Source organism: Sapajus apella, unplaced genomic scaffold, assembly GCF_009761245.1.
Source record: "Sapajus apella isolate SASKATOON/1434 unplaced genomic scaffold, GSC_monkey_1.0 scaffold103, whole genome shotgun sequence".
NCBI lineage: Eukaryota > Metazoa > Chordata > Mammalia > Primates > Cebidae > Sapajus > Sapajus apella.
In genome coordinates this window covers 4132623-4159770 of record NW_022437043.1, presented here as the reverse complement: position 1 = coordinate 4159770, position 27148 = coordinate 4132623, and the positions used below count along the sequence as shown (strand labels likewise).

The 27148-nt window shown below is 42.2% G+C and overlaps 1 protein-coding gene and 1 pseudogene across 3 annotated transcripts in view; one reads left to right on the top strand and one right to left on the bottom strand.

Annotated features, from left to right (window-relative positions):
• Positions 1–6159: 6159 nt before the first annotated feature.
• LOC116536683 lies at positions 6160–6977 on the bottom strand (annotated as a pseudogene). Its single transcript, XR_004262756.1, has one exon. The product of XR_004262756.1 is annotated as an NADH dehydrogenase [ubiquinone] iron-sulfur protein 3, mitochondrial-like (transcript).
• A 7703-nt stretch (positions 6978–14680) lies between these two features.
• SLC9A7 (solute carrier family 9 member A7) overlaps positions 14681–27148 on the top strand; it is a 144496-nt gene continuing 132028 nt past the window's right edge. Inside the window, exon 1 of one of the 2 annotated variants that reach the window (XM_032258477.1) lies at positions 14681–15152. In XM_032258477.1, the coding sequence (XP_032114368.1) occupies positions 14819–15152 (334 nt within the window). In that variant the 5' untranslated portion in view covers positions 14681–14818. The remainder of the gene's footprint in view (positions 15153–27148) is intronic. The other variant, XM_032258478.1, reaches the window with a different exon arrangement.

The window sequence follows — 27148 nt, the reverse complement described above, 5'->3', positions numbered from 1 at the left end:
TGGTTAGGCTGGTCTTGAGCTCCTAACCTCAGATGATCCACCCGCCTCGGCCTCCCAAAGTGCTGGGATTACAGGCGTGAGCCACCACAGCCGGCCTAGGTTTTAGTTACTAAAGAGGAAGGGATAGAAGAAAAGGATATTGGAGGGTGACTAGTTGTCTCTGTCTCAGTCACAGATAAGTGACTCTTACTGAAAGTACTACTACCAGATTAATTTGTAGGAGCTGAAGTATAAATGCTGTACAAAGCTGATTGGCATAAAGCTCATAATATTTTGTTCAGCAGAAGGGAAGCGAATATTCTTATTTTTAATGAGGATAAATTCCATGTAACACAAACCAACCACTTTAAAGTATACAATTTGGTGGCATTTAGTACATTCACGATGTTGTACAAAAATCACCTCTATCTAGATCTAAAAGATTTTTATTACCCCAAAAGGAAACTTTAAACCTGTCAAATGCTTGCCCTCCATTACCCCTTCCCTCTCACCCCTAGTAACCACCAATCTGTGTTCTGTCTCCATGGAATTGTCTATTCTGGATATGCGTCTGGTTTCTTTCCCTTAGCATAGTGTTTTTTAGGTTCATCCACATTACAGCATTCCGTTTTCTGGCTGAATATGGGAGGAGAATCCTCTTACCAGATGCAGTACCATTCTCCATTGCACATTCTAAACAAAGGCTCCAGCAAAAATCAGTTGCCTTATAATCGGGTGTAATGCTGCTGAGCAGTCTTTGGAGGCAGACCTTAGCACTTGCCTACCCACTCCCTTCTTCATAGCTACTGGATCCTTAATTTTCTTTCAAGCAGCAGTGTGCCCTGCCAGGCAATGTCTTGCAACTGCACTAAGTCAATTGTGACAAACTGTTCCCCATTTTTCCAGCCTCTCTTGTAGCCAGAGGTGACCACTTAATCAAGCTCTGGGCAATGAGATCCAAACAGAAGTCGGCTGGGCCCCAGGGAGACAGGGCTGGGGAAGCTTTTGCCTTCTTTATAAAAGGAGACAGGCTTCAGGGGCCCTTCCCACTTCTTCCTGCTTTGAACCTATACCTGATGTTTCTAGCTGCAGTACCTCTTTCTCAGTCCTTATAGCTTGGCATGTTAGGATTGCATCCTTGAGTCATGTTATATCCGTGAGTCACTGAGCTGGTGGTTTCCTAATGAGAGAATGCCCGTTATATGAGCAAGATAAAGTCCTACTCACTTCAGTCGGGAGCAGGTTTTCTGCCACTTACAGCAAAAGTATTTCCAATAAACATTAAGAGTTCCTTTTAAGTGATCAGTTTTCCCATACATGTCAGAGGCAAAAGTTTGCAGCTGCCTTGGGAATATGAATGATCAGAGGGGAGTCCTAATGTTACTGTAGCTAAACTTGAATAGGATCTGAGGTAGCACTTTTCTAACATGGCTACTGAATCCTAAACATAAAGTCTCTGTGAATCTGTACAGACATGAAGGCAAGGGTGCCCGGGTCTTCCCCGTGTCTTTCTGCACCTCTTGCTTTAAGAGCAATATCATCTATTTATGCTTATGGTAGTCAACACATCCACGAAGGTTCCCCAGGGGCTGTTCGACCTTGTCTGTCATCAACTCACAGAGTGGTGCACTGCAGTGGGAACTTGGATGGAAGCCCAATCTGGAGGATGCTAAAAGGAGCTAAAAAAAAAGTGCAATTCCTACATTTTGCTTACTGTAGTGAGACAGGAACAGGCAGATAGAAGGGATAAGCCTGAACTGTTAATAAAACCTTTAGGGAGTATCTTGAGTTCATAATAGGCTCTTCTCAATTTGAAAACATCTTGCTAATGAGGGCATTCTCTCCTGCATTTGCTGAAATATTTTCAGATGACTTTAAGATAATTAAAAAGGAATCTGGAGGTTTCCCAAGGTTTTGCTTAAATGACTCACATTTAGAGGAATCTCAATGTGTATAATGAGAAACATAAAACAAAACTATGAGTGCCTAGAAATGACTTTGCTCTTGTTCTAGAGAATCTGAACAAAGACTATATTTTGAAATTGAGTTGGGAGGGATATTTGATCTTTGGAAATAGAATAAAAAATGAACAGCTCTGGTTTGGAGATAATAAAGCAGCTGACAAAAACAACCTCTTTATATTTAAAAGTAGCTTTTATTTAATTTGAAATATGCTACAGGGTTACTATAGCATTAAATATATAAAAGATATTTAAACATTTCCAATTTCCCAGGACTGAATTGAATTTTAACAATGCATATTTATTAACATAAATCAACTAAGTGACTGTTGCCAGTCGATATTCCATAGAAACAGAGCAACAAAAGTAAGAAGGAGGCAGAAAATATATTAGAAAAAAAGCAAATAATGACTGAGATATGAATTCTAAATAAAGTAGATGACCATGAATCCACATGGGATACCTTGACAAAATATAGAATGCACAAAATGGCTTCCAATTAAATTGCATTATATGTATATAGCTAAAATTTTATAAACATATTCTCTGCTTTAGTAATTCTTTCAACAAATATCTTCGAACATCTGCTACAAACCAGGCATTATGTTCAATGCATTTTTTAAGCTAGAGCTAAACAAATAAAACAATGGCAAAAGACACAACGGAAGACACTCCGTCCCTGCCTCCAAAGAGCTTAATGTAAAGTGGGTATATCAATAAATACTCTGATAGTATGATACAATATGGGAAATGTCATGTTAAAAGTAAACAGGAGGCTGTGTTTACTTTACAGGTATGGCGGTGGCTCACGCCTGTAATCCCAGCACTTTAGAAGGCCAAGACTGGTGAATCACTTGAGACCAGGAGTTCGAGACCAGCCTGACCAACATGGCAAGACCCTGTCTCTACTAAAAATACACAAAAAAATTAGCCAGGCATGGTGACACACGTCTGTAGTCCCAGCTACTAGAGAGGCTGAGGCAGAAGAATCTCTTGAACCAGGGAGGTAGAGGTTGCAGTGAGCTAAGATCATGCCACTGCACTCCAGTCTGGGTGACAGAATGAGACTCTGTCTCAAAAAAAAAAAAAAAAAAAGTAAACATAAGCTATTAGGAGAAAATACAGGAAACATCCCAAATCCAGATGAAGGAGTATGGGAAGTAGAGAAGTTCCTCTTTAAAATTTCCTTTCTTGTTAAAGAATAAGTGTGCTAATAACACTTTGTTAAGCCCTATCCTATGTAGCTGTTAAACATGCCATGCTTACAGGCATGCAATACATTCTATGTCCTTATACTTTAACCAAGATATCTGTGCAGGACGTGCTCACAGGCATGTCCCAACTCTTCATTGCTTTTACCTGTTTGGAAAAGTTTTAAGTTGTTAGCCAATCGGGTTTTAGTTTATAAATTGTGAGGTCTGGCTCCAGCCAACGGAGATCAGACACAGCAGTAAGGGATAAATATGTCTGTTTGCCTTTGTTCGTTGTTCTCTCATGGTAAGGTGGCTAGCAAGGGTACCCTTCCTGCAGTCCAGGAAGTAAAAATTGGGTTGCTAAAAGATCGTTTGTCTCAGCACTAATTTTTCACTGCAGCACCAAACATCTGTTTCCAAAAAGGAGGATTCTTGGAGTAGGTAGCATCTGAACTGGGCTTTGAACAACTAGCAGTAGCTGCCAGGTCAAAATGGTTGGTAAAGCAAGAGGTGGAGCATATGCAGCCACTCAAAGGAGTAAGATATTTTGATGCATTTAGGGAAGAGTGGGAAGGAGGGGCAGTGGCAGGGTCTGATCACAAATGTAGTAGTCAAGATAGGTTACATTACACTGTGGTAACAACCATGAAGTAAAATAAAAATTCTCTCCCAGGCTACATGTCACACACAGGCTTTTCCACCTTATAATTTACCATCTCAGCCTGAGGCTTCAGGACTCACTGCCGCAGGTGGAGAGAACACATGCATCTGCTGTTAAATACTTTTTGCCCAGGAATGACATTCACCACTTCTACTCTCATTTCGTGGGCCAGAGCAAGTCATAAAGTCACCACAAACATCAAAGAGGTGAAAAGTGCAATCAATGCAATCCACCCATTTTACAAGAAGGGAATCAGAAATATTAGGACCCACCAGCAAAATCTACTATAGGCCTTGTGTACCATGCTTTGAAATTGTGATTTTATCTTCAAGTGCAGGAACAAATGCAATCAGAGGCCCAATAAGAAATGCAGGGTCAGCCTTACAAGTGGTTGCCCTCTGACTCTATACTTCAAGTCTCCAGAGGCTGGAGTATCAGTCAGGGTCCACGAGAAAACAGGCCACTGCATGTTCCCACAGAGGAAGTTAAGATAAGAATTGGTTACATAGGTACTGCAGAAATGAGAGAGCAAAGAGGCAACTGTGAGAGAACCCAGAGATAATAACTACAAGAAGCAGCTACTATCCCTAAACTTGGAAGAACAACAGGGGAGAGGTAGGATTGCCAGAACCTACAGAGCAAAGGCCCTGCAGAATAGATATGAGGGCCTCTTAGGAGGTCTGGTTGCTGCTGCTGAGGTGCTGCCAATGGGAGGCATTCGTCAGAGAGTGGAAGGCAGCCAGAGAGGAGAAGCTTCCTTCCTGGTTCTTTTTTTTTTTTTGAGACGGAGTCTCGCTCTGTCACCCAGGCTGGAGTGCAATGGCGCCATCTTGGCTCACTGCAACCTCCGCCTCCCAGGTTCAAGTGATTCTCCTGCCTCAGCCTCCCGAGTAGCTGGGATTACAGATGCCAGCACCATGCCTGGCTAATTTTCCTATTTTTAGTAGAGACGAGGTTTCACCATGTTGGCCAGGCTGGTCTCAAACTTCTGACCTCAAGTCATCCACCTGCCTCAGCCTCCCAAAGTGCTGGGGTTATAGGTGTGAGCCACCATGCCTCACCAATGCTAATATTTATGTCCATATATTTCATAGTGTCCTGTGGGTGTGCCTGAATTTTAGGTTTCAGTTTTCCTCACCTGCCACATTTCAGGATAACTGAACCCAGGACATAGCTCATGGGTACTTCTTGAGGCCTTAACCACCATCTTAAACTAATATAAAACTGTAGCATGTTCCAGGGTAAGCAGGGGGTTTGTTAACATATGACAGAGAAAAATTATTTAAATTAACTTATAGTAATAGTTTTCTTGTACAATTATATGAATTTAACATATGTACAGATTCATACGACCATCATTACAATCAAATATAGGACAGTTCCATCACCCCCAAACCTCCCTTGTGTTATCCCTTTATAATTATACCCCCCCACTAAGCCCCAGAAACTACTGATCCATTCTCTGTAACTATACTTTTATCTTTTCAAGAATGTCATAAAAATGGAATCATACAGTATGCAACCTTCTGAGACTCACTTCCACTCAGCATGCCTTTGAGATTCATCTAAATTATTATTATATCAATTATTCATTCATTTTTATTGCTGAATGGTATTCCATTGTATGAACAGACAACAGTTTTTTATTCATTCACCCACTGAAGGACATTTGGGTGGTTTTCAGTTTTGGGGCTATTATAAATAAAGCTGTATTAACATCCATGTACAAAACTGGATGCGGTTGACTCACACCTGTTGTCCTAGCACTTTGGGAGGCTGAGGTGGGTGGATCACTTGAGGCCAGGAGTTCAAGACCAGCCTGGCCAACATGGCGAAACCCCATCTCTACTAAAAATACAAAAATCAGCTGGGCATGGTGGCACATGATTGTAATTCCAGGTACTTGGGAGGCTGAGGCACAAGAATTGCTTGAACCTGGGAAGCGGAGGGTACAGTGAGCCAAGATTGTGCCGTTGCACTTCAGCCTGGGCGACAGAGGGAGACTGTCTCAAAACAGGAACAAAAAATCCATGTGCAGGTTTTTGGATGAATACATTTTCACTTCCCTTGGATATATACATATATACCTAGGAGTGGGATTGCTTGTTCTTATGGATAAATGCATGTTAACTTTATAAGAAACTGCCAAACTGTCTTCCAGCATGGCTTACTGTTTTGCATTCCCACCAGCAACATGAGAGTTCCAGGGGCTCTTCGTTCTCATCTCCAATTGGTGTTGTCAGTATTTTTTATTTAGTCATTCTATTTCTAATATTCTAAGCCAATCTAATAGGTGGTAATCATGGTATTAATTTTTTTTTAGTCTAAGTAGGAATTTACTTACACAGACACTCAATTGTAAGGTGCTTTCTAGGATCCACATGCCTTCCCTAGAGCTACTTGGCTTCAGGCTTCTTTTCTCTGGCTTCAAGCTTGATACTCTCTGGGGGTTGGTGATAGGTTGGGAAAGCCTCCTAGGGGCTGTTGAGGTCAAATTTGCAGAACTCTTGGGCCAACTCCACTGGCTCTGCCACCACCGCTTCCCCTTGTCATCATAGCATAATTCAACATAGCCAGATAGAGGGAAGCCTTTCTGGAAAGGATGTCCCTCGAAGCCATAATCTGTCAGGATCCTTCTTAGATCCGGGTGGTTAGCAAAGAAGACTCCAAACATGTCCCAGATCTCCCTCTCATACCAGTTGGCTTCCTTGAACACAGATATAATGTATTCAATGGGCGTCAGCTCATCTATGTAGGTCTTGACACTGATCTGTGAGTTGAAGCACAGAGACAACAGGTTGTAGGCAATCTCAAAATGGTTCTGCTGAGTCGGGACGTCCACTGCTGTCAAGTCAGCCAGGGATTTGAACTGTACATTTGTATTATCCTTGAGGAAAGTCAGCACTGGGATGATGCCATCAGGATGGATACAGATCTCTAACTCATTGAAGGACACCTCAATTTGTTGGACATACTTGGGCAGGATTTCAGCCACATACTCTACAAAAGCTGAAGCTGCTTGTGGGCCACATCATTCCGTGGTCTTACAGTGGGGCACATGTCAGCCCCGATGCTCTTATGCCTCACCACCAGCAACAGAACTGAAGGTCACCCAGCCCACCTGGTCAGCACCGCAGCCCCCATGATCTCCCACCACCACCGTCTGGCTGCTGCCACTGCCATGTTCCCTGGACGCAGACTCATGGTATTAATTTTTATTTCCTTAATGGCTAATGTTAAACATCTCTTCGTGTAGTGATTTCTCACCCACAGATCGTCTTTTGTAAAGCGTTGGTTCAAACCTTCTGCCCATTTTTCAACTGGGTTGTTTTCTGACTGTTAAGTTCAGAGAGTTTCTTATATACTATGGATATAAGTCCTTTGTTGAATATGTTTTGTAAATATTTTCTCTCACTCTGTAGCATGTCTTTTCATTACCTTAAAAGTGTCTTTTGCAGAGCAAAAAATTCTAAATTTGATGCAGTCCAATTATCAATGTTTTTCATATAAGGATTGTGCTTTTGGTGTCATATCTAAGCACTCTGCTTAATCCAAGATCAGGAAGGTGTTCTTATGTTTTCTTGTAACTGTTACACAGTTTTGTATGTTGCATTTAAACCTATAATCTTACTAAAATTTTTTGTACGAGGTCTTTCAATCCACGAACATAGTATGTCTCTTCATTTATTCAGGCCTTCTTTGATTTCTTTTGTCAACATTTTATAGATTTTAGCATATAGATCCTGGACATGTTTTGTTAAATTTATAACTAAATATTTTTCTTTTATGCTATTGTGAATGATACATTTTAAAGATTTTTTTAGCTGGGTGCAGTGGCTCACACCTGTAATCCCAGCACTTTGGGAGGCCAAGGCGGGTGGATCACGTGAGGTCAGGAGTTCAAGGCCAGCTTGGCCAACATAGGGAAACCTCATCTCTACTAAAAATACAAAAATTAGCTAGGTGTGGTGGTGGGCGCCTGTAATCCCAGCTACTTGGGAGGCTTAGGCAGGAGAATTACTTGAATCTGAGAGACAGAGGTTGCAGTGAGCTGAGATTACACCATTGCACTCCAGTCTGGGTGACAAGCCAGACTCTGCCAAAAAAAAAGTTTATCTTCAATTACACGTAGCTTGTATATAGAAATATGATTGGTTTTTGTGTGCTGACCTTGTACCTTGAGATCTTCCTAAACTCACTTATTTAGTTCTAGGATTTTGTAGATTTCATGGGATTTTTCTAAGTAGATGATCATATTATCTATGAATAGGAGAAATTTTTTTTTTTTTTTAGAGACGGAGTTTTGCTCTTGTTGTCCAGGCTACAGTACAATACTGTGATCTTGGCTCACTTCAAACAAATAAGAGAAATTTTCTAATATCCTTGAGAACTTCTCTTTTTTCCTCCCTTTTCCTTTTGTTCCCTCTGTTTTTAGTTCCTCTGTTTCCCCAGCATTCCATTAAAATTTATATATTGTGGCCGGGTGCAGTGGCTCACACCTGTAATCCCAGCACTTTGGGAGGCTGAGGTGGGTGGATCACCTGAGGTCAGGAGTTCAAGACCAGCCTGGCCAACATGGTGAAACTCCATCTCTACCAAAAATACAAAAAAATTAGCCAGGTGTGGTGGCACAGGCCTGTAATCCCAGCCACTTGGGAGGCTGAGGGAAGATCATTGCTTGAACCCGGGAGACGGAGGTTACAGTGAGCCGAGATTGCACCACTGTACTCCAGCCTGGGTGACAGAACAAGACTCCATCTAAAAAAAAAATTATATATTGTGATTTTTGCTATATATGTATGCCTTTTACTTCTTTTTTCTGTCTCATTGCACTGACTTGGAGTTCCAATACAATGTTGACTAAGAGTGGTGATAGTGGACTTTCTCGCCTTTTCCTGACCTTGGGGAGAAAGAATTTAGTCTTTTATCTTCAGAATAATGCTAGCTTTCGTATGTGTTTTATCGTACACGTTTTTTTTTGACCTGCTCTTTATCAGGTCAAAGAAGTTCCCTTTTACTACTATTTTGCTGAAAGCTACCATAAATAGATGTTGAATTTTCTCAATGCTTTTTCTGCATCAGTGAATATAATCATGTGGCTTTTCTTCCTTAAACAGTAAATATGGTGGATTGCATTGATTGATTTTCTCATGTTGAACAAGCCTTGTAATCCTAGGATAAATACCACTTGGTCATGGTGTATACTTCTTTTTATACATTGTTAGATTTAATTTACTAGTATTTTGTTGAGAATTTTTATGTCTCAGTTCATGAGAGATATTGGTATGTAGCTTTCTTCAACTGACTTTCTAGAAGAGATTGTGCAGTATTGGTGTTATTCACACTGAAATCTATTTTTGTTGGATGTATTATTTTGAGTTAATAGTTCTTTCAGCACAGTAAACATGCTATGCGTGTCTTTATGATCTTCTTGGTTTCTGATGAGAAATCCATAGTCATCTGAATTGTTGTTACCCTGTATGTTGCCCAGGCTGCAGTGCAATGGTGTGATCTCGGCTCACTGCAACCTCCACCTCCCTGGTTCAAGTGATTCTCCTGCCTCACCCTCCCAAGTAGCTTGCATTACAGGCATGCGTCACCACGCCTGGCTAATTTTTTTTGTATTTTTAGTAAAGATGAGGTTTCTCCATGTTGATCAGGCTGGTCTCGAACTCCAGACCTCAGGTGATCTGCCCACCTTGGCCTCCCAAAGTGCTGGGATTACAGGTGTGAGCCACCGCGCCCGGCCATGTAATATGTCATTTTTATCTTTCTGCTTTAAATATATTTTCCTTGTTTTTCTTTTCAGCAGTTTGAATATAGTATGTCCATGCTTTGATTCTTTGGGTTTATCCTGTTTGGGGTTTGCTGAGGTTCTTGAATCTACAGGTTTGTGTCTTTTGCTTAATCTGGAATGTTTTCAGTTATTATATTTTTACATCTTTTTTTCTGTACCACACTCTTTCTTTTCTCCTTCTGTAACTCTAAAGACACAAATGTTAAATATTTTGTTATTCTCCTATAGGTCTTTGTGGCTCTGTTTATTTATTTTTCAGTTTTTTTTCTCTGCTATTCATATTGGATAGTTTCTATTAATGTATTTTCATATTTACTGACTCTTTCATCTCTATTCTGCCATTGTGTCCATCCAGTCAGTTTTAAAATTCCAGCTACTGTATTCCTCACTTATAAAATTTCTTTCTTTCTTTCTTTTTTTTTTTTTTTTTTTTGGAGTCTCACTCTGTCACCCAGGCTGGAGTGCAGTGGTGCAATCTCAGCTCACTGCAACCTCCACTTCCTGGGTTCAAACGATTCTTCTGCCTCAGCCTCCCCAGTAGCTGGGATTACAGGCACATGCCGCCATGCCCAGCTAATTTTTGTATTTTTAGTAGAGATGGGTTTCACCATGTTGGCCAGGATGGTCTCAAACTCCTGACCTCATGATCTGCCTGCCTCAGCCTCCCAAAGTGCTGGGATTACAGGTGTGAGCCACCACACCCGGCCTAAAATTTCAATTTGGTTCTTCTTTTATCTTTTACTCCTGTGCTGAGCCTTTTATCTTTACATTCATTTCAAGATTATTTGTCCTTACTTCTTGGAGCATCATTATAATAGCTGCTTTAAAGTCTTTTTCAGATACTTCCAACACTGGTGTCATCTCAGGATTGGTGCCTGTGAATTGCCTTTTCCCACTCAAGATTTTCATGGTTCTTTAGGTATTGAATAATTTTGGGTTGTATCCTGGACATTTTGAATATTATAAGACGTTGTATCTTGTTTTAATACTATGGGGAAATATTTATATTTTTGTTTTAGCTTGTAATAGACATGCTTGGGTTTAGATCATAAGTTCCAACATGCCTTTTGTGGATAGTGGCTCCAAAGTCAATTCAGTTTTCAAAACTTTGCAATGCTATTCAGATCTGTCTTACATGTGTTTTATCCAGTGGCTAGTCTAGGGCTTGGGTGGTGATCTGCCTCTTAGTTCAATTATCACAGCCTTTGGTATGCTGTTTAGGATCAGATCCATGTGCAGGTTGAGATAAACCTAGGAGTTCATAACAACTTTATGAGGACCTTTCACAAGGTCCTGCTGTCTCTACTGTCTCCTTGGTACTTTGTAATGCCTTGGAGTTCCCCTTTTAATCAATTGGCAAGAAATCTCAGCTATTTATTTATTTAAAGAGAGGGTCTTGCTCTGTCGCCCAGTATGGCGTGCAGTGGTATGATCATTGCTCACTGCAGCCTCAAACTCCTGAGCTCAAGTGATCCTCCCACCTTAGCCTCTTGAGTAGCTAGGACTATAGGCAAGCACTACCATGCCCAGCTCATTTTGTTTTTAAATTTTTCGTAGAGACAGGGTCTTGCTACATTGCCCAGGCTGTTTTTCAACTTCTGGCCTCAACCAGTCCTCCCACCTCGGCCTCCCAAAGTGTTGGGATTACAGGGGTGAGCCACCAAACCTGTCCGGAAATCTGGGTCTTTTTTTAATCCTCTCTGTTATGTATTTCCTGCAACTTTGCCCATGTCTTGGGCCAAGCATCAGGACAGAGAGAGTGAAAAAAATATATATCATTGAGGGTTTGGCCCCACTGTCTTGGGACCAGAGCTACTCCAAACAGAGAGGAAGTTTCTCCCCTCCCTCAGCATTTTGGGGTGCTTGAGCATACTGCTTTCTCCATTGTCACTGTTGACTCAGCTGCCACAGTGGGATTGCTTATTGGCTAAGAAGCAAGAGAATGGAGAAAAGAAAAAAAGAAAAGGAAAATGGCACATTTCTCCTACTTTCTCTGACTATTAGGAGACCAATTTTCTGCTTTTCCTAGAGCTTTCACTGTTCATGTTGATGCTCCCTTCTGGGTTTTGAGCTGCCTTGAGTCTAGTCTAGTGGAGACTGGAGGAGAAAAATGGTAAATTCACTGCCAGTTCAGTTCTGCTTCAAATTCTGTTGTTTTTCCTCAGTTTGTGTGGTACAATTTACTTTCCAGAGTCCTCAAATAGCTGCTGCATGCATTCTGTTCATATTTTATAGCTGTATTCAGTAGGAGGTAATGGGTTGGGTGTGATTATTCTGGGTTAGCTGAAATTAGAACTCCTGTATTGTATAGGTTAGTTTTCATACATAAATATGTATACATAATGGAGTGTTTTCTTTGGTGTATATTTGTGAATAGTTGGGACTAGTCTTTTCATACTGTACCCAAAGGAACTACTTTACATAATAAATACTCTTCTGTTATCTATCGCTGTGGAAGAAACCACCCTCAAACTTAGTAGCTTAAAATAACATCAATCATTTTATTATGTTACAATTGCAGATGTTGGTTAGGCTCAGCGACATGGTTCTTGCTTGGGGCCTCTCATATGTCTACAGTAAAATGGTGGCTGGGAAGAAATTGATTTGAAGGCTCATTCATTCACATCCATGGCATTTGGGCTGGGAACACTCAAAAAGTTGGGGTTCCTGTGGCATCTGCCTCTAATGCTACATGGTCTCTCTACATGGTTTCTTCAGTATGGCAGCCTCCAGGTAACTAGATTTCTTTTTTCTTCTCTCTGTTTTTTTTTTTTTTTTCTTGAGATGGAATCTCACCATGTCACCCAGGCTGGAGTGCAGTGGTGGGATCTTGGCTCACTGCAACTTCCGCCTCTCGGGTTCAAGCGATTCTTCTGCCTCAGCCTCCTGAGTAGCTGGGACTCCAGGCATGTGCCACCACACCCGGCTATTTTTTTTTGTATTTTTAGTAGAGATGAGGTTTCACCATATTTGTCAGGCTGGTCTTGAACTCCTGACCTTGTGATCTGCCCGCCTCAGCCTCTCAAAGTGCTGGGATTACAGGCATGAGCCACCGTGCCCAGCCTTTTTTTTTTTTTTTTTTTTTTTTGGAGACAGGGTCTCACTCTGTCGCCCAGACTGTGCAGTGGTCTTGGGTCACTGTAACCTCCACCTCTCAGGTTCAAGCGATTGTCGTGCCTCCGCCTCCCAAGTAGCTGAGATAATAGGCACGGGCCGCCACACTGGGCTAATTTTTGTATTTTTAGTAGAGACATAATTTTGCCATGTTGGTCAGGCTTGTCTTGAACTCCTGACCTCAAGTGATCCACCTGCCTCGGCCTCCCAAAGTGCTGAGATTACAGGCATGAGACACCACACCCAGCCTAGCTAGATTTGTTAAATGGACTCAGGGCTCTAAAGTGAGTGGAAAGTGACTGAAACAGGCAGAAGCTAGATTACCTTTTATGATCCAGCCTCACAAATCACATAATTTCCATTACCACATTATATTCTTTGAGGCAGTCACAAAGGTCCACTGAAGTTCAAGGGGTGGGAACACAGATGCCTCTTCTTGATGCGGGATGGTAAGGTTCTGGGATTGGAAATATGATTGTGGCCATTTAAAAAAAAATGCAATCTGCCACAAAAAGTAAGTCTGTACTTTTAAGGTAGCTCCTGAGTTGCCTTCCATGTGAACTGAAGAGGGAAATTCTGTCCTTGAGTACCGGGCACCCAAGGGGTCATAATATTATGACCAACACAGGGACCATCCAGGTTTTCAGTATTTGCAATTTCATTGGAAACCTTAGTGGAACTTCAAGGTATATGGATGTTTGCAGGGGCTGAGTGACTGCCTAGAGGAGTTGGGAAAGGGGCTAGCTAAAATCTAGACGAAGAGATTTCCCTGCTGTAAAGAAACCACTAGGCAGCTTTGGCAGAGTGTTCACCTACAGGGGAACCAAGAAGGCTGCAGTACTCCGAGTTTTCTTACCTAATGCTACTTGTACCCTATTAGTCCGTTTGGTTAAGCGTTGCCTTCTTCAATGAATCCTCTTAAAAATGCAAACTCCCCTGGAAACAAAAACATGGATAGTTTTGGTGGAGATTTCAGAGTGGTTTAATAAACACATGAGTACAGTGCTAAGCACTGGGAATTCAGTGATTAATCTGATCTCGTTTATTCCTTGACCAGAGGAGCAAAGTGGATTGAAGATTCTCGTTTTCCTGAGAGTTTGTTCCAAGAGGCTTCATCTTTCAGAGTCCATTTCATAATTTTGTTCAGAGCTGGGCTTGGTCCTAAGAGTCATTAAAAGACTCTCTGGGTTACCAGGTGAGCAACATAAAAGGGTCATCAGGGTGACCCCCTCACCACCACCACCACCTTAGGACCAGCTACTGCTCATCTACCAGGAATGGCAGACGTTCAGTTCCTTGTGGTTCAACCCTTTTCCCCAAGGGGATTAGTAGCACAGCGCAGACGAAGTCAGTCTATTCGCTCAAGTGAGGAAGGAGATACTTCAATGCCCTCCCCCAATTCCAAGCTCTTATCAGTCCTCACATTTGAGTCAGATGGGAATAGAGGTTTGAATGAAACCTAGCAGATTCTGGGGCTGGAAGGCAGCCTGAGAGATGAGGAAAGAGAGGTGTAGGGGCTAACGTGGCTTCAGGGCTGCTCGGTTCACTGAGAGACCCCACTTTACTGGGCCCAGGGCAACTACACACTGACTTGAGATTAAACACTTCGCGGTGGCGCCAGAGACTGGACTCGAGACCGCACAGCGAGCCACTCAAAGCCGATGCTCCCGCTAGGCGCCGGCGACCCCTGGCGTCCCCTTTAGGAAGCGCGGCGGCAACTGCCTCTGAACTAGCCCCGCGACCCCAGATTGCCTGGCCAGGTGCGCCAGGACGGGGAGAGGAGCGCAGAGAGGCAAGCGGTCAGCGGCCGGCTCGCGGACCGGAGGGCGACAGCCTGCCCCGCCGGGGTGGCTTGGTCGGCCCGCGGGGCGGCGCGGCGTGGCGCGGCCAGGGGACGAACAGGTGCGCGGGCGGGGGGCGGTGCTTGGGGATCCTGCGCACTGCGCGCGCCCCTCCCCCGCGCGGCTCTGGGCGCAGCCCCGGCCCCGCGCGAGTAGGAGGAGGAGCTGCGGCGGCCGCGGCCACTCCGGCAGGTCCGCGGTACTGCCGGAACCCGCCGACGGCGCGGGCTGCTGGTCCCCCGCGCAGAGGAGGCGCCGGCTGCCCCGGGACCATGGAGCCTGGTGACGCGGCGCGCCCTGGCTTCGGTCGGGCTGCCAGGGCGCCGCCGCGGCGACTGCTGCTGCCGCCGTTGCTGCTGTCGCTGCTGCTGGGTCGGGGGCTACGAGTCGCGGCCGCGGCCTCGGCCTCCTCTGGGGCGGCGGCCGAGGACAGCAGCGCCATGGAGGAGCTCGCTACTGAGAAGGAGGCGGAGGAGAGCCACCGGCAAGACAGCGTGAGCCTGCTCACCTTCATCCTGCTGCTCACGCTCACCATCCTCACCATCTGGCTCTTCAAGCACCGCCGGGTGCGCTTTCTGCACGAGACCGGGCTGGCCATGATCTATGGTGAGCACCCCTGTTGCACCCCTCGCTCTCCACACCCCTCGGCCGCCGCGCTCCTGCTGGCGCCGCGCAGTGCTCCCCCTTCACTTGGCCAACGTGTTCCGTTTCTTTTACGTTTCCCGCTGCGACGGTGTTGGTTCCCAAGGTCAACTGTCTGCATTTTCTGGCTCCCTGTTACTGTTAAAAACAATTCCACCCCATTTCCACGTTTCTGCATTGGGAACCCAAGAAAACGAAAGGGACAGAGGTGCGGTTCCGTCTGCCCCGTTCGGTCTCTGTTGCAAACCTCTTACCCACCACCTCCCGCCCCAGTTGAGCTCAGTAGGGTGTGTGTGCCTGCGTGGTGGCTGGAGGTGGGTGACTTCCCAGGTGACCGCATCACCTCAGGGGACAGGCCACAGTAGGGAGTGGGGACGAAGTCTGAAATTGTCTTTGCTTGGGTATGCTTTAGTGGGGGAGTCTCGGAACCCCACATCCATGGTCAGCCTGGGTGGGCACCCACTTCTGAGGTCCACATCCCCAGGTTTGTACTGACCACTCAAAGTCAGAGCATGAAATGCGGTGAAAGGTAGCAGTGGTCCAGGACCCAGAGGGGGTGGCAGCACCATGTCAGGCCTAGATGGGGAGACAGGCACACCTCCTGCTCTTATGTCCCAAGTGGGAAGTTAAACCCAGTTACTTGCTTTCTCAAACAAAGAGGAGCTTTTGTATTCCTAAGGCGGTAACATGAAGTGACTTTGAGATACATTTCCAAATGCATGAAGAGGAAAAATCGTGGTTTTAATTCTAGAGTCAGCCATCTTTTGTTGTTAGGGGTGGGCTGATGCCACCATCCTTTTCTAGATTTAATGGTACATAGTGTGTTACATGCACGGTGGTCAGTACAAATCTCCCTTTATTACATGGATGTCAGCCATAATCTGAGTCATCCCTCTTTCTCTTCTGTGTCCCCTGCCTCTCCCCCTCGCCCTGCCCATGACTCCAACGTGGAGTCAGGTATTCTCTTTTTGAATGCAATTATTTCGGTGGTGTTAAAGCCCACGTTGCCATCCTCACACGAAATAGACAAGCCACTTCATGACTGTTCCCAGTGGGGAACATTTTACTTTATCACTTACACTGGAGGGATTTATTAATTCAGCTTCCCTCCAGGGTTCCCTGATAGAGAATGGAAAGCAAAAACCTTAACCTTTAATGTGAAAGTTACCTTTGATTCTGGGCCTTGCTTCTCAAGTTTTTTGATTAGTTGTTGACAGCTGGAGCTCATGGCTATGAGGCCCACCACCAAACCGTGTAAGGGGCAAGTGCTGTTAAGAGCCCTCCAGTGTTGAAGAAGTAGTGACCTACACAGATCTTGAAACAGGACCAGGTCTAAAACTGAGTTTGATGATTGCAAATTATAAGTCTCAACACAGACTTTGTCCTCCACCCCTGACCGTTGTTGAGCTCTGTGGTTTGTGTCAGTTTGTGATAAATGACTGATGCCAGGCCTGCAGGTAAGTTGGGAGGTTTCCTGAGAAGACAGACAGGGGCGAATTGAAGCACATGGTCATTGCAGGTGATTGACTCCAAGCCATGATGCAAATGAAAATTGCCTTTCTATGTAGATAACCATGGAAATATTTGTATTTAATAGGCCCTAGACCCAGTTTTTTAAAGGACAATGTGAAATAGGAGGTAGATTTGACAGATTCGTAAATACATGCTCAAAGGATGGAAAATAAATGGTGATTTAAAAATATATTTTCTGGAGAGTACTCTGTGTTCTGAAGACTTCAATCACCTTTATCTTAAGGCTTAAAGACAACAGTGGAATTTTCCTTTGCTGATACGTACTTTTAAAACCCACCTCCATCTTTCAGCCGTTTGGTTGTGCTACAGCGTACTGTTTTATTTTGTGAACAATCGAGTTAGAAATCTGGTGACTCTTCAGAAAAGGCAACATCATCTCAGCATTCATGTGTAATTTTGTTCTATATCTTTGAGTATTGGTGTTACTTTAAATGTATAAAGAAATTTAGTTTGTGAATGTGTGATGTCCCAGGGCATACCAAATATTAATATTTTAAGGATTGTCTGTAATTGTGAGAAAACCTTTCTTCTTTCTCTCAGGTATGTTTGGCCTTCTGCTTCAAGGACCCCCTAATCTGAATTCTAATATCATATGGTTAGCTAATTATTCATAATATACTGAAGACTATCGGGATGGGGATTTTAAATTGATTTTAAAATTCAGTTTGCAATCTTAAAAAAAAAGTGTCCACATTTAAGATGTACAACATGCTTTGCTAAACACAGTGAAATGACTACTACTGTCAAGCAAATCTTTGAACACAAGTGAATCCAGTAAAGATTTTTCAAGACTTCTCTTTTTTAATAGTAAGAAATAAAATTTTATTTCTCTATATCAATAGAGGAAGTGAGTAATTGTCCTCTTGGCTCTGAGTAAGGAATGACAAAAAGACCTAAGGAAACGTTTTTTTAAGTATCCACTGCGTGCTGGGAACCCAACTTAATTTCTGGAGGCAAACAATTTAACTTTTAAATGTATGTGAATGAAAGAGTTCAACTGTGAATTTCAAAACTCTTTATTTTGGGAAAAAGTTTTAAAATCTAATTTCTGCCACCTTTTTGTATTTAAGGGTCACTTTAATCTGAGAGGAACGTCTTTTACATTTAAAATAAATTTATATATATTTATATATTTGTTGGTATAGTCATGAAATATCTCTGGAAGGACATGTAGTAGATGAGTAACATTGGTTGCCTTGGGGGAGAGGAACTAGATGGCTGTGAAATAGAAGTGGGAGGGAGAGGTCACCATATAACCTTTTGTGCTTTTCAATCTTGTAATAACATTTTAACCTGCTCCTCAAATCATTCAATTTGATGCTTACTTCTCCCTATTTAAATCACATTATGTTATCAGTTTTCTTCCTGACCTTTCAATTGTTGACTGTACCCGTGGAGCTTTTCTGAGCCCTGTGTCTGGGATGGAGATAAAATGGAGAAAGGAGAAGAGATTTTCCTTCCTCTTTCTCTCTGTCCTTCCTTCCCTTTATTCCATTATCCTCAGAGAGTAGTCGACGCTACATTAGCAGTGATGTGCACAAATAGATCCCATAATAAGTGCTCGCTTGGGTGCAGAGGACGTAAGGAAAATAAAAGACACACTGTGAATGCTTAACGTTTAAACAGAAAGGAACTCCCCCACCCACCAAGGGACACTTATAAGCATTCCTCCCTGACAGGCCAGGGCAGCAACAAGGGAAGGTAGCTACAGACCTAACTTCCCAGGGATGTTGAAAGCAGCCCCCAGACCCCGACACTGGAGCTGCAGGACAGTGGGGCCAGGTACTTGCCTGCCACTAGTCTAACCTGTTCTGTCAAGCCAGGGAGCTCCCAGCTGTCTATCTCTGTTACGTGATTAAGTGCCACCCGAAAGTTACTGGGCCCTACATGTCTGTGCAGCAGAAATAGAAAGTGTTTAGGGCAGGGAAGGGTGGTATAAACAGACCCGTGCCAGTTAATTTTGTGGTTCTCTCTCAGATGTGTGATAGTTCCACTTCCCCCATAATGTTTTTGCGACAACTGATATGGATCCAAAATAATCTGACTCTGCCATGCTAACCTACCACCTGCTTCTCGCTTCCTCCTCCTCTTCCTCCACCACCCCATCACCTTTCCAAAAAGATGCTGGTCAGCCCCTCTGGTTCTGTGGATTGTGGGCTCATTGTTACTGTGGTGGACCTGGATTCCTAAGCACAGCCTGAGAGTGGGCTCATAGGCAAAGTCCGAAGGGGGAAAAATGACTCCGTGGTAACATGAAATTAACATTTGAACCCGTGAGCAAACATTTTGGAATTGTCTCCTTCCTGGTTAATTAGGAGTCCCCCCTTTTAAGAGCCCCTTACTTTGGCCCTAGTTGGGAGCAGATTCTGTATGGTCTCACTTTGGTATCCGATATCCCTGGGTTCAAATGCTGGGGGCCTGTTAATTATAAAACTATGTAGCATTGGATAAACAATCTGAGCCTTAGCTTCCTCTTTTGGAAAATGGAGATTATGTTACCTCACAGAATTGTTGTGTTATTGAGATATTCTGAAGGGTCAAGTGCAGTGTCTAACACTTAAGCACTTGGTAAATATTAGTTCCCATCTTCATTTTAGGCTGTGTGATTCTTTGGCAGGCTTTACTACTTGAGTTTTGTTCAGTAGTGGCCTGCCGTAATTTTAAAATGCATTAGGACACAGTTAGTGGAAGTGAGGAGAATTGTATATTTTGGGGTGGGCCATTTGTTAATACCCAGAAAAAATTTACAACACACCTACCCTTTTATTCAGCATTTTCGATTCTTAGACTTTATCTTTCAGAAATACTTGTGCTAGCATGTTACAATATATAGACAGCAATATTTGTTGCAGTGGAAATAAGTTGCAGTACTTATCAGATGGGACTGGTTAAATTATAGCACATTCCCATTAAGGAATACTATGCTGTGATAAAAAGAGGTATTTTGAGATATCCTTTTAAGGCTACTGTCCACACATAGTGTGGAAAAAGCAGGGTACAGAACATCATGTATCGTATTATCCTATTTGATCTTTCAATAACTATATACTGTATATACACAAACATGATGTATATAATTTATGTATGACATATGCGCTTTTCTGGAAGGATATGCAAGCTTTATCCTTTGGGAGCGGGATGAGTTGTTGGGAGAAAGAAGAGAAATGTTACTTTTTCTTTATATTCTTCTAAATGGCCTGAACGTTCTTTAATACTGACACATTACTTTTGCAATTTAAACATTGTTTAAAAATAAAGCAAATAACTTATGTAGCAAAAAAATGCTTTATAAATACAAGACCCTACTATGTGGTTGTATAGCATTTTCCTTGCATTGTCAAAACGTTCTTTGTAAAGAGGTCTCTGGATATAAAGAATACTTTTACTTATTATTTGAAAGTTATAAATGGAAGTAACATGTTCGTATCTTAAAAATTACAAAAATAACATTCCCTAAAAGCATTTCTTAGAATATTATGAAGTTAACCTTTGTGGAATGCTGTAATTAGAAAATCACAATTTTTCAACTTCTAATGATAACTGATTTAGACAAGTATTTTCAATGAATTCCAGAATCCTAGGTGAAAAGTTATTGGGGAACATGGTGCTTGCATGGTACTGAGTATCACCCCATAGGTTACTTGCCTGTTGCAAAGAAAAGAAGGTACCTTTACAGTGAAGAGGTCTGACAATCACCATCTTATAAGCAAGTCATCAAATTTATCCTTGCTCATTGTGGAACTATCTAGTATCATAGTATACAGGAAGTATACAGCATTAGCTATGTAGTGTCCTTCCCCTTTATGTTTAATCTGAATCAAATAAAGGATTTAGACACATCTTCCAGTTTCCAGGAAATACAGAGGCTAGAGAAACAAGTTATAAAACACCATGAGAAAACAATCAGATAAATCCAATATATGGGACGATCTATAAGACAGTTGCCCCAGTCTCTTCAAAAAGTCAACATCAAAGGAAACAAGGCAGGGTGAGTGTTCTAGATTAAAGGAGATCAAAGAGACTAAATGTAGCACGAGAAACTTGATTGGCTCCTAGGTCATGAAAATGAATTATAAAAGATGTTTTGGGGATAGGTAGGGACATTTGAATGTAGACTGGTTATTAGATGATATTACAGAATTACTATTTTTTGTAGGTGTGATAATTGAGGTTATGCAGGAGAATGTACTCATCCTTTAGAGATGCAAGTTGAAGTATTTAGGGGTGAAGCATATGAATCCTAATGTATGCAACTTTCAAAAAGTTCAGTCAAAAAGTTTACATACCACCTATATAGAGAAAACAAATATTGCAACATACTAGCTGACTGTTAAATCTAGGTGCCTAGTGAAAGGGTATGCTTTACATTCTTCCTCTTCTTTCTTCTTCTTTTTTTTTTTTTTTTTTTTTTTTTGAGACAGAATTTTGCTCTTGTTGCCCAGGCTCGAGTGCAATGGCACGATCTTGGCTCACCGCAACCTCTGCCTCCCGGGTTCGAGTGATTTTCCTGCCTCAGCCTCCCGAGTAGCTGGGATTACAGGCATGCGCCACCACACCCAGCTAATTTTGTATTTTTAGTAGAGACGGGTTTCTCCGTGTTGGTCAGGCTGGTCTCGAACTCCTGATCTCAGGTGATCCACCTGCCTTGGCCTCCCAAAGTGCTGGGATTAGAGGCAGGAGCCATTGCGCCCGGCCCCTATATTCTTCTTTCAACTTTTCTGTATGTTTTGACACTGTCATTAAAATGAAAGATTGGAAAAGAAGTTAATCCCCCTCTTAGCTTGTAACTATTAACTTCCCTGCCTGGAAGACTGTACAGGTGAGGCTGTATATATCCTGTCTATTACTCTCATTAAACTCTTTCTTAGCACTGTTTGACATTAGTTTACCTGAGGTGATGTTAGGCTTATGTGACTTGAGAATCAGTAACTTCTTTCTTCTGTTTTTTTGAGACGGGGTCTCAGTGTGTCATGCAGGCTGGAGTGCAGTGGTGCAATCTCGCTTCACTGTAGCTGGACCTCCCAGGCTCAAGTGATCCTCCCACCTCAGCCTCCTGAGTGGCTGGGACTACAGGTGCCCACCACCATGCCTGGCTAATTTTTTTTTTTTTTTTTTGTATTTTTTTGTAGAGACAAGATTTCACCATGTTGCCCAGGCTGATTTCGAACTCCTGAGCTCAAGCCATCTACCTGCCTTGGCTTCCTAAAGTGCTGAGATTACAGGCATGAGCTGCCATACCTGGCCAGCAACTTCTTTTTAATTTTACTTTTTGTTTGATTCTTAAGTTCATGTATTTGTATGTTCTGTTTAACATACAAGAGAATATGTGTTAGGAGAATCTCTTTTAGTTAAAGCATGCTACCTGGCTTTTAATCAATATAGGTATTTATATTAGAGTAATACCAGATGTTAAAACAAACCAACCCTAAATTTCAGTGACTTAACATAGAAGAAATTTGTTTTTCACTCATGTAATGGACCAGTGCAAGGGACTGGCAGGTGGCTCTCTCTACGTTGTGATTCAGGGACCAGATGCCTTCCATCTTGTGGCTTCCCCATCCCATATGGCCTTGGAATCCTCCTCCTCCAGTTGATGAATGAAGCAAGGAAATGAAGATCATATGGGGAAGACTTATGTGCTAAGCCTGGAAATGTTCTACATCACTTTGCCCACTTCTGTTGGACAGAACTTGGTTACAAGGCCACATCTAACTGGAAGGGAGCCAGGGAAATGTAGTTTAATTGGAAGAAGAGGAAGAAGTTTAGAAAGCAGCTAGCCAATCTCTTTTGCAGTATTTGATGAGTACTTTGTTATACATAATTCAGAAAAGAGAAGTAGTAGAATTTGCATGTTTGCATGTGATTTGTGTATACCACAGATTACATACAGACGTAAAGGACACTGAAAGACATCTTGGTTGCTTCCAAGTTTGGGCAATTATAAATAAGAATAAGTTTTCACTCTTCAAAAACATTCCCTATATTGTTTCTAATAAAATAATAGTAAAAAAAATAGCAACTGTTTATTGAGCACCTGTTAGTATAGTCTGTCACTGTGTTAAGTATTTTGCATACTTTAAGCCATTTAACCTTCACATCAAATGTACAAAGATCAGGCTTGGTGGCTCATGCCTGTAATTCTAGCACTTTGGGAGGCCGAGGCGGGAGGATTGCTTGAGCCCAGGAGTTCGAGACCAGCCTGGGTACATGGCAAAACCCGTCTCTATTAAAAATATAAAAATTAGCTGGGCATGGTGGCATGTCCCTGTAGTCTCATCTACTTGGGATGCTGAGGCTGATGGAGGATTGCTTGAGCCTGGGAGGTCAAGGCTGCAGTGAGCCATCACTGCACCACTGCACTCCAGTTTGGGCAACAGAGTGAGACCCTGTCTCCAAAAAATAAAAATATATGACGATCCTAATATTGGTCCCATTTTGCCAGGTGAAGAAATTGAAACCTAGGTCAAGTACCTCCTTTGTTTAGGGTCACATGTTTGAAATTGGGAAATTAGGATCTATTAAAGGATGAGCTCAATACAGCTGAGGATGAATTTGGCCAGGATAGAGCAGAACCTGAATCCTGCCCCATTACCACTTTCCAGGAGGTCTCTGAGGGAAATTTATGCCCAGAGTAGAAAACAAAGCAAAGTCGACCTTTTTTTTTTTTTTCTTTTTGAGGTAGAGTCTTGCTCTGTCTCCCAGGCTGGAGTGCAGTGACATGGTCTCTGCTCACTGCAACCTCTACCTCCCAGGTTCAAGTAATTCTCATGCCTCAGCCTCCTGAGTAGCTGGGATTGCAGGCATGCGCCACTATGCCCAGCTAATTTTTGTATTTTTAGTAGAGATGGGGTTTCACCATGTTGGCCAGGCTGGTCTCAAACCCTTGACCTCAAGTGATCTGCCTGCCTCAGCCTCCCAAAGTGTGGGGATTACAGGCATGACTACTGCGCCTGGCCCAAAGTTGACCCTTTTATGTTAGCTAGGACTTTCACCTTCAGGCTTCAGTGTAGAACAGTGAGGAATGAGGCCAGACAACAAGGAAGGCTTAATTTTCCTATTCTAGATCGGCCTAGGGGCTTTGGATCCAAATAGAAGCAAAATGCCTGCTCTTTTTCAGCCCAAAGGTCACAGATATGACAGAAAGCTACCAGTGTTTTAGGGGAAAAATGTCAAGAGCTGTTCAAAGTGGCAGCACTGGGCCTTCTTACATGAGAGCAGTTGCTTGAAAGCATTCTCATCTCTAGACCTCACTATCACAGAGATGGGGAGGCAGATAGGGCTGGGTCTATGCAGCTCTTATGTCTCTCTACTGTATGCTAGTTGTGACGGGCATATCAGAATCTTCTGGAGAGCTCTTCCAAAATACACCAGAATGTAATCCCTGGGAAGACAGAGATATCTATCTTTTGTTTGTTGCTGTCTCTTCAGACCCTAGAACAGTGCATGATACCTAGTAGATGCTCCAGAAGTATTTGTTGAATGCATTCTATTTTGTCTATCAAAAAATTAGATGCTGTAACACTACCTAGCATTAAAGATCCTTTCTTCAAGTTCTTCCCTCCCTCCCCTTCAAGTTCTTATGCCCCAGCTTCACACTGATAGTGAAGCTGCTGAGAAGGAAACCTTTGTGTGTGAAAACATTTGCCTGAATTGCAGCAGACTGTTTAGGAAGGAAGAAGAAATAAATGAGCATACAAATAATGTGTGTTTGCAGAAAAGTATGTGTTTGGCTGATGAGTCACATGGCAGGTTTTTTTTTTTTTTGGTAAAATATATATAACATAAAATTTGCCATTTTAACCACTTTTTTTTTTTTTTTTTTTTTTTTGAGGCGGAGTTTCGCTCTTGTTACCCAGGCTGGAGTGCAATGGCGCGATCTCGGCTCACCGCAACCTCCGCCTCCTGGGTTCAGGCAATTCTCCTGCCTCAGCCTCCTGAGTAGCTGGGATTACAGGCACGTGCCACCATGCCCAGCTAATTTTTTGTAGTTTTAATAGAGACGGGGTTTCACCATGTTGACCAGGATGGTCTTGATCTCTTGACCTCGTGATCCACCCGCCTCGGCCTCCCAAAGTGCTGGGATTACAGGCGTGAGCCACCGCGCCCGGCCTTAACCACTTTTAATTGTATAATTTAATGACATTTATAATATTCACAAAGTTGTATGGCCATCTCTACTAATACCAAAGATTTTTTATTGCCCCAAACAGAAACTCTTCCAGTTAAGTAGTAAATCCCCATTCCCACCTCCTTCTAGCCCCAATAGCCTCTAATCTACCTTCTGACTTTATGAATTTGCCTATTCTAGATCATTCATATAAGTGGATTCATGTATCTGGCTTATTTCATTTAGCATAATGTTTTCAAGGTTCATCCATGTTGTATAGCACAAATGTGAACCTCATTCCTTTTTATGGCTGAATAATACTGCAGTATGTGTATACACACACACACACACACTCACACACACACTCTCTCTCTCTCTCTCTGTCTCCCCACATTTTATTCATCAGTTGGTGGACACTCGGGTTATTTCCACCTTTTGGCTACTGTGAATAATGCTGCTATGAACACTCACACAGAGGTATCTGTTAGTGTCCCTGTTTTCATTTCTGTTTTTCTTCTTTGTTTTTGAGACAGAGTTTCACTCTTGTTGCCTGAGCTGGAGTGCAATGGCATGATCTCGACTCACTGCAACGTCTGCCTCCCAGGTTCAAGCGATTCTCCTGCCTCAGCTTCCCAAGTAGCTGAGATTACAGGCATGCACTATCACGCCCAGCTAATTTTGTATTTTTAGTAGAGGCGAGGTTTCACCATATTGGTCATGCTGATCTGGAACTCCTGACCTCAGATGATCCACCCACTTCAGCCTCCCGAAGTACTGGGATTGCAGGTGTGAGCCACCGCTCCCAGCCATTTGTTTTCATTCCTTTTGGCTGTATACCTAGAAATGGAATTGCTAGGTCGTATGGTAATTCTGTTTGACTTTTTGAGGAACCACCAAAGTGTTTTCCACAGCAGCTGTACCATTTTGTATTCCCACCACAATATACAAGGATTCTAGTTCGTCCACATCCTCTCCAACACTCGTTATTTTCCTTTTTTTTTTTAATTATAGCCACCCTAGTAGGTATGAAGTGGTATCTCATTCTGGCTTTGATTTGTATTTCCCTAATGACTTTGTATTTCCCTTATTTCCCTTTGATGTACTTATTGGCTATTTGTATATTTTATTTGGAGAAATGTCTATTCAAAACCTTTGTCCATTTTTTAATTGGGTTTTTTTTTGTCATTGAGTTGTAGGAATTCTTTATATATTCTGAATATTAATCTCTGCCTCCTGTCATTGTTAATATTGTCATTGTTAAAGAGCAGATATTTATATTTGTATGTTCATTAACATAGGTTTATAATTTTTTTGCATTGGCTTTTTTATATAGGAAAAACGAGGAGTTTGAAACCCAAATTTTTACATTTACCTGTTTTTTAAAAAAACAATATTCTTTGTTTTATAAAAGAATTATTTCATGTTACTTTATTTTAAAAGTTTTAAAAATTGATGCATAATAGATATGCATAGTTTTGAGGTATGTTGTAATTTAATACATTCATATCATTTGTAAAGATCAAATCAGTATGTTTGAGATATCCATCACCTTAAATATTTGTCTTTTCTATATGCTAGAAACATTTGAATTATTCCCTTCTAGCTATTTTAAACTGTACAAAGATTATTGTAAACTATAGTCACCCTACTGATCTACCAAACACTAGGTTTTGTTTCTTCCATCAAACTGTGTATGTGTACTCATTAATCACTTTCTCTTCATCCTTTCTCCCTACCCTTCCTGTCCTCCAGTAACAACTAGTCTACTCTCTGTCTTCATAAAAATCCACTTTTCTAGCCCCCACATATGTGTGAGAACATGTGATACTTATCTTTCTGTGCCTGGCTTATTTCGCTTAACGTAATGACCTCCAGTTCCATCCATCCTGCTGTGAACAAGAGGATTTCATTCTTTTTTATGGCTGAATAATATTCCATTGTATATATATACCACATTTTCTTTTTCCACTCATCCATTGATGAGCACTTAGATTGATTCCATATTTTGGCTGTTGTGAACAATGCTACAACAAACACAGGAGTGCACATGTCTCTTTATTATGTTGATTTCCTTTGTTTTGGGTGTACATCCAGTAAGTGGAATTGCTAGATCATATGGTAGTTCTATTTTTAGTTTCTGAGGAACCTCCAAACTGTTCTCCGTAGTGATTGTACTAATGTACATTCCCACCAACAGTGTATGAGGGTTCCCCTTTCTCCACATCCTTGTCATCATCTGTTGTTGCCTTTTTGATAAAAAGCCATTTTAACTGGGGTGAGATGATATAAAATTGTAGTTTTGATTTGCATTCCTCTGATG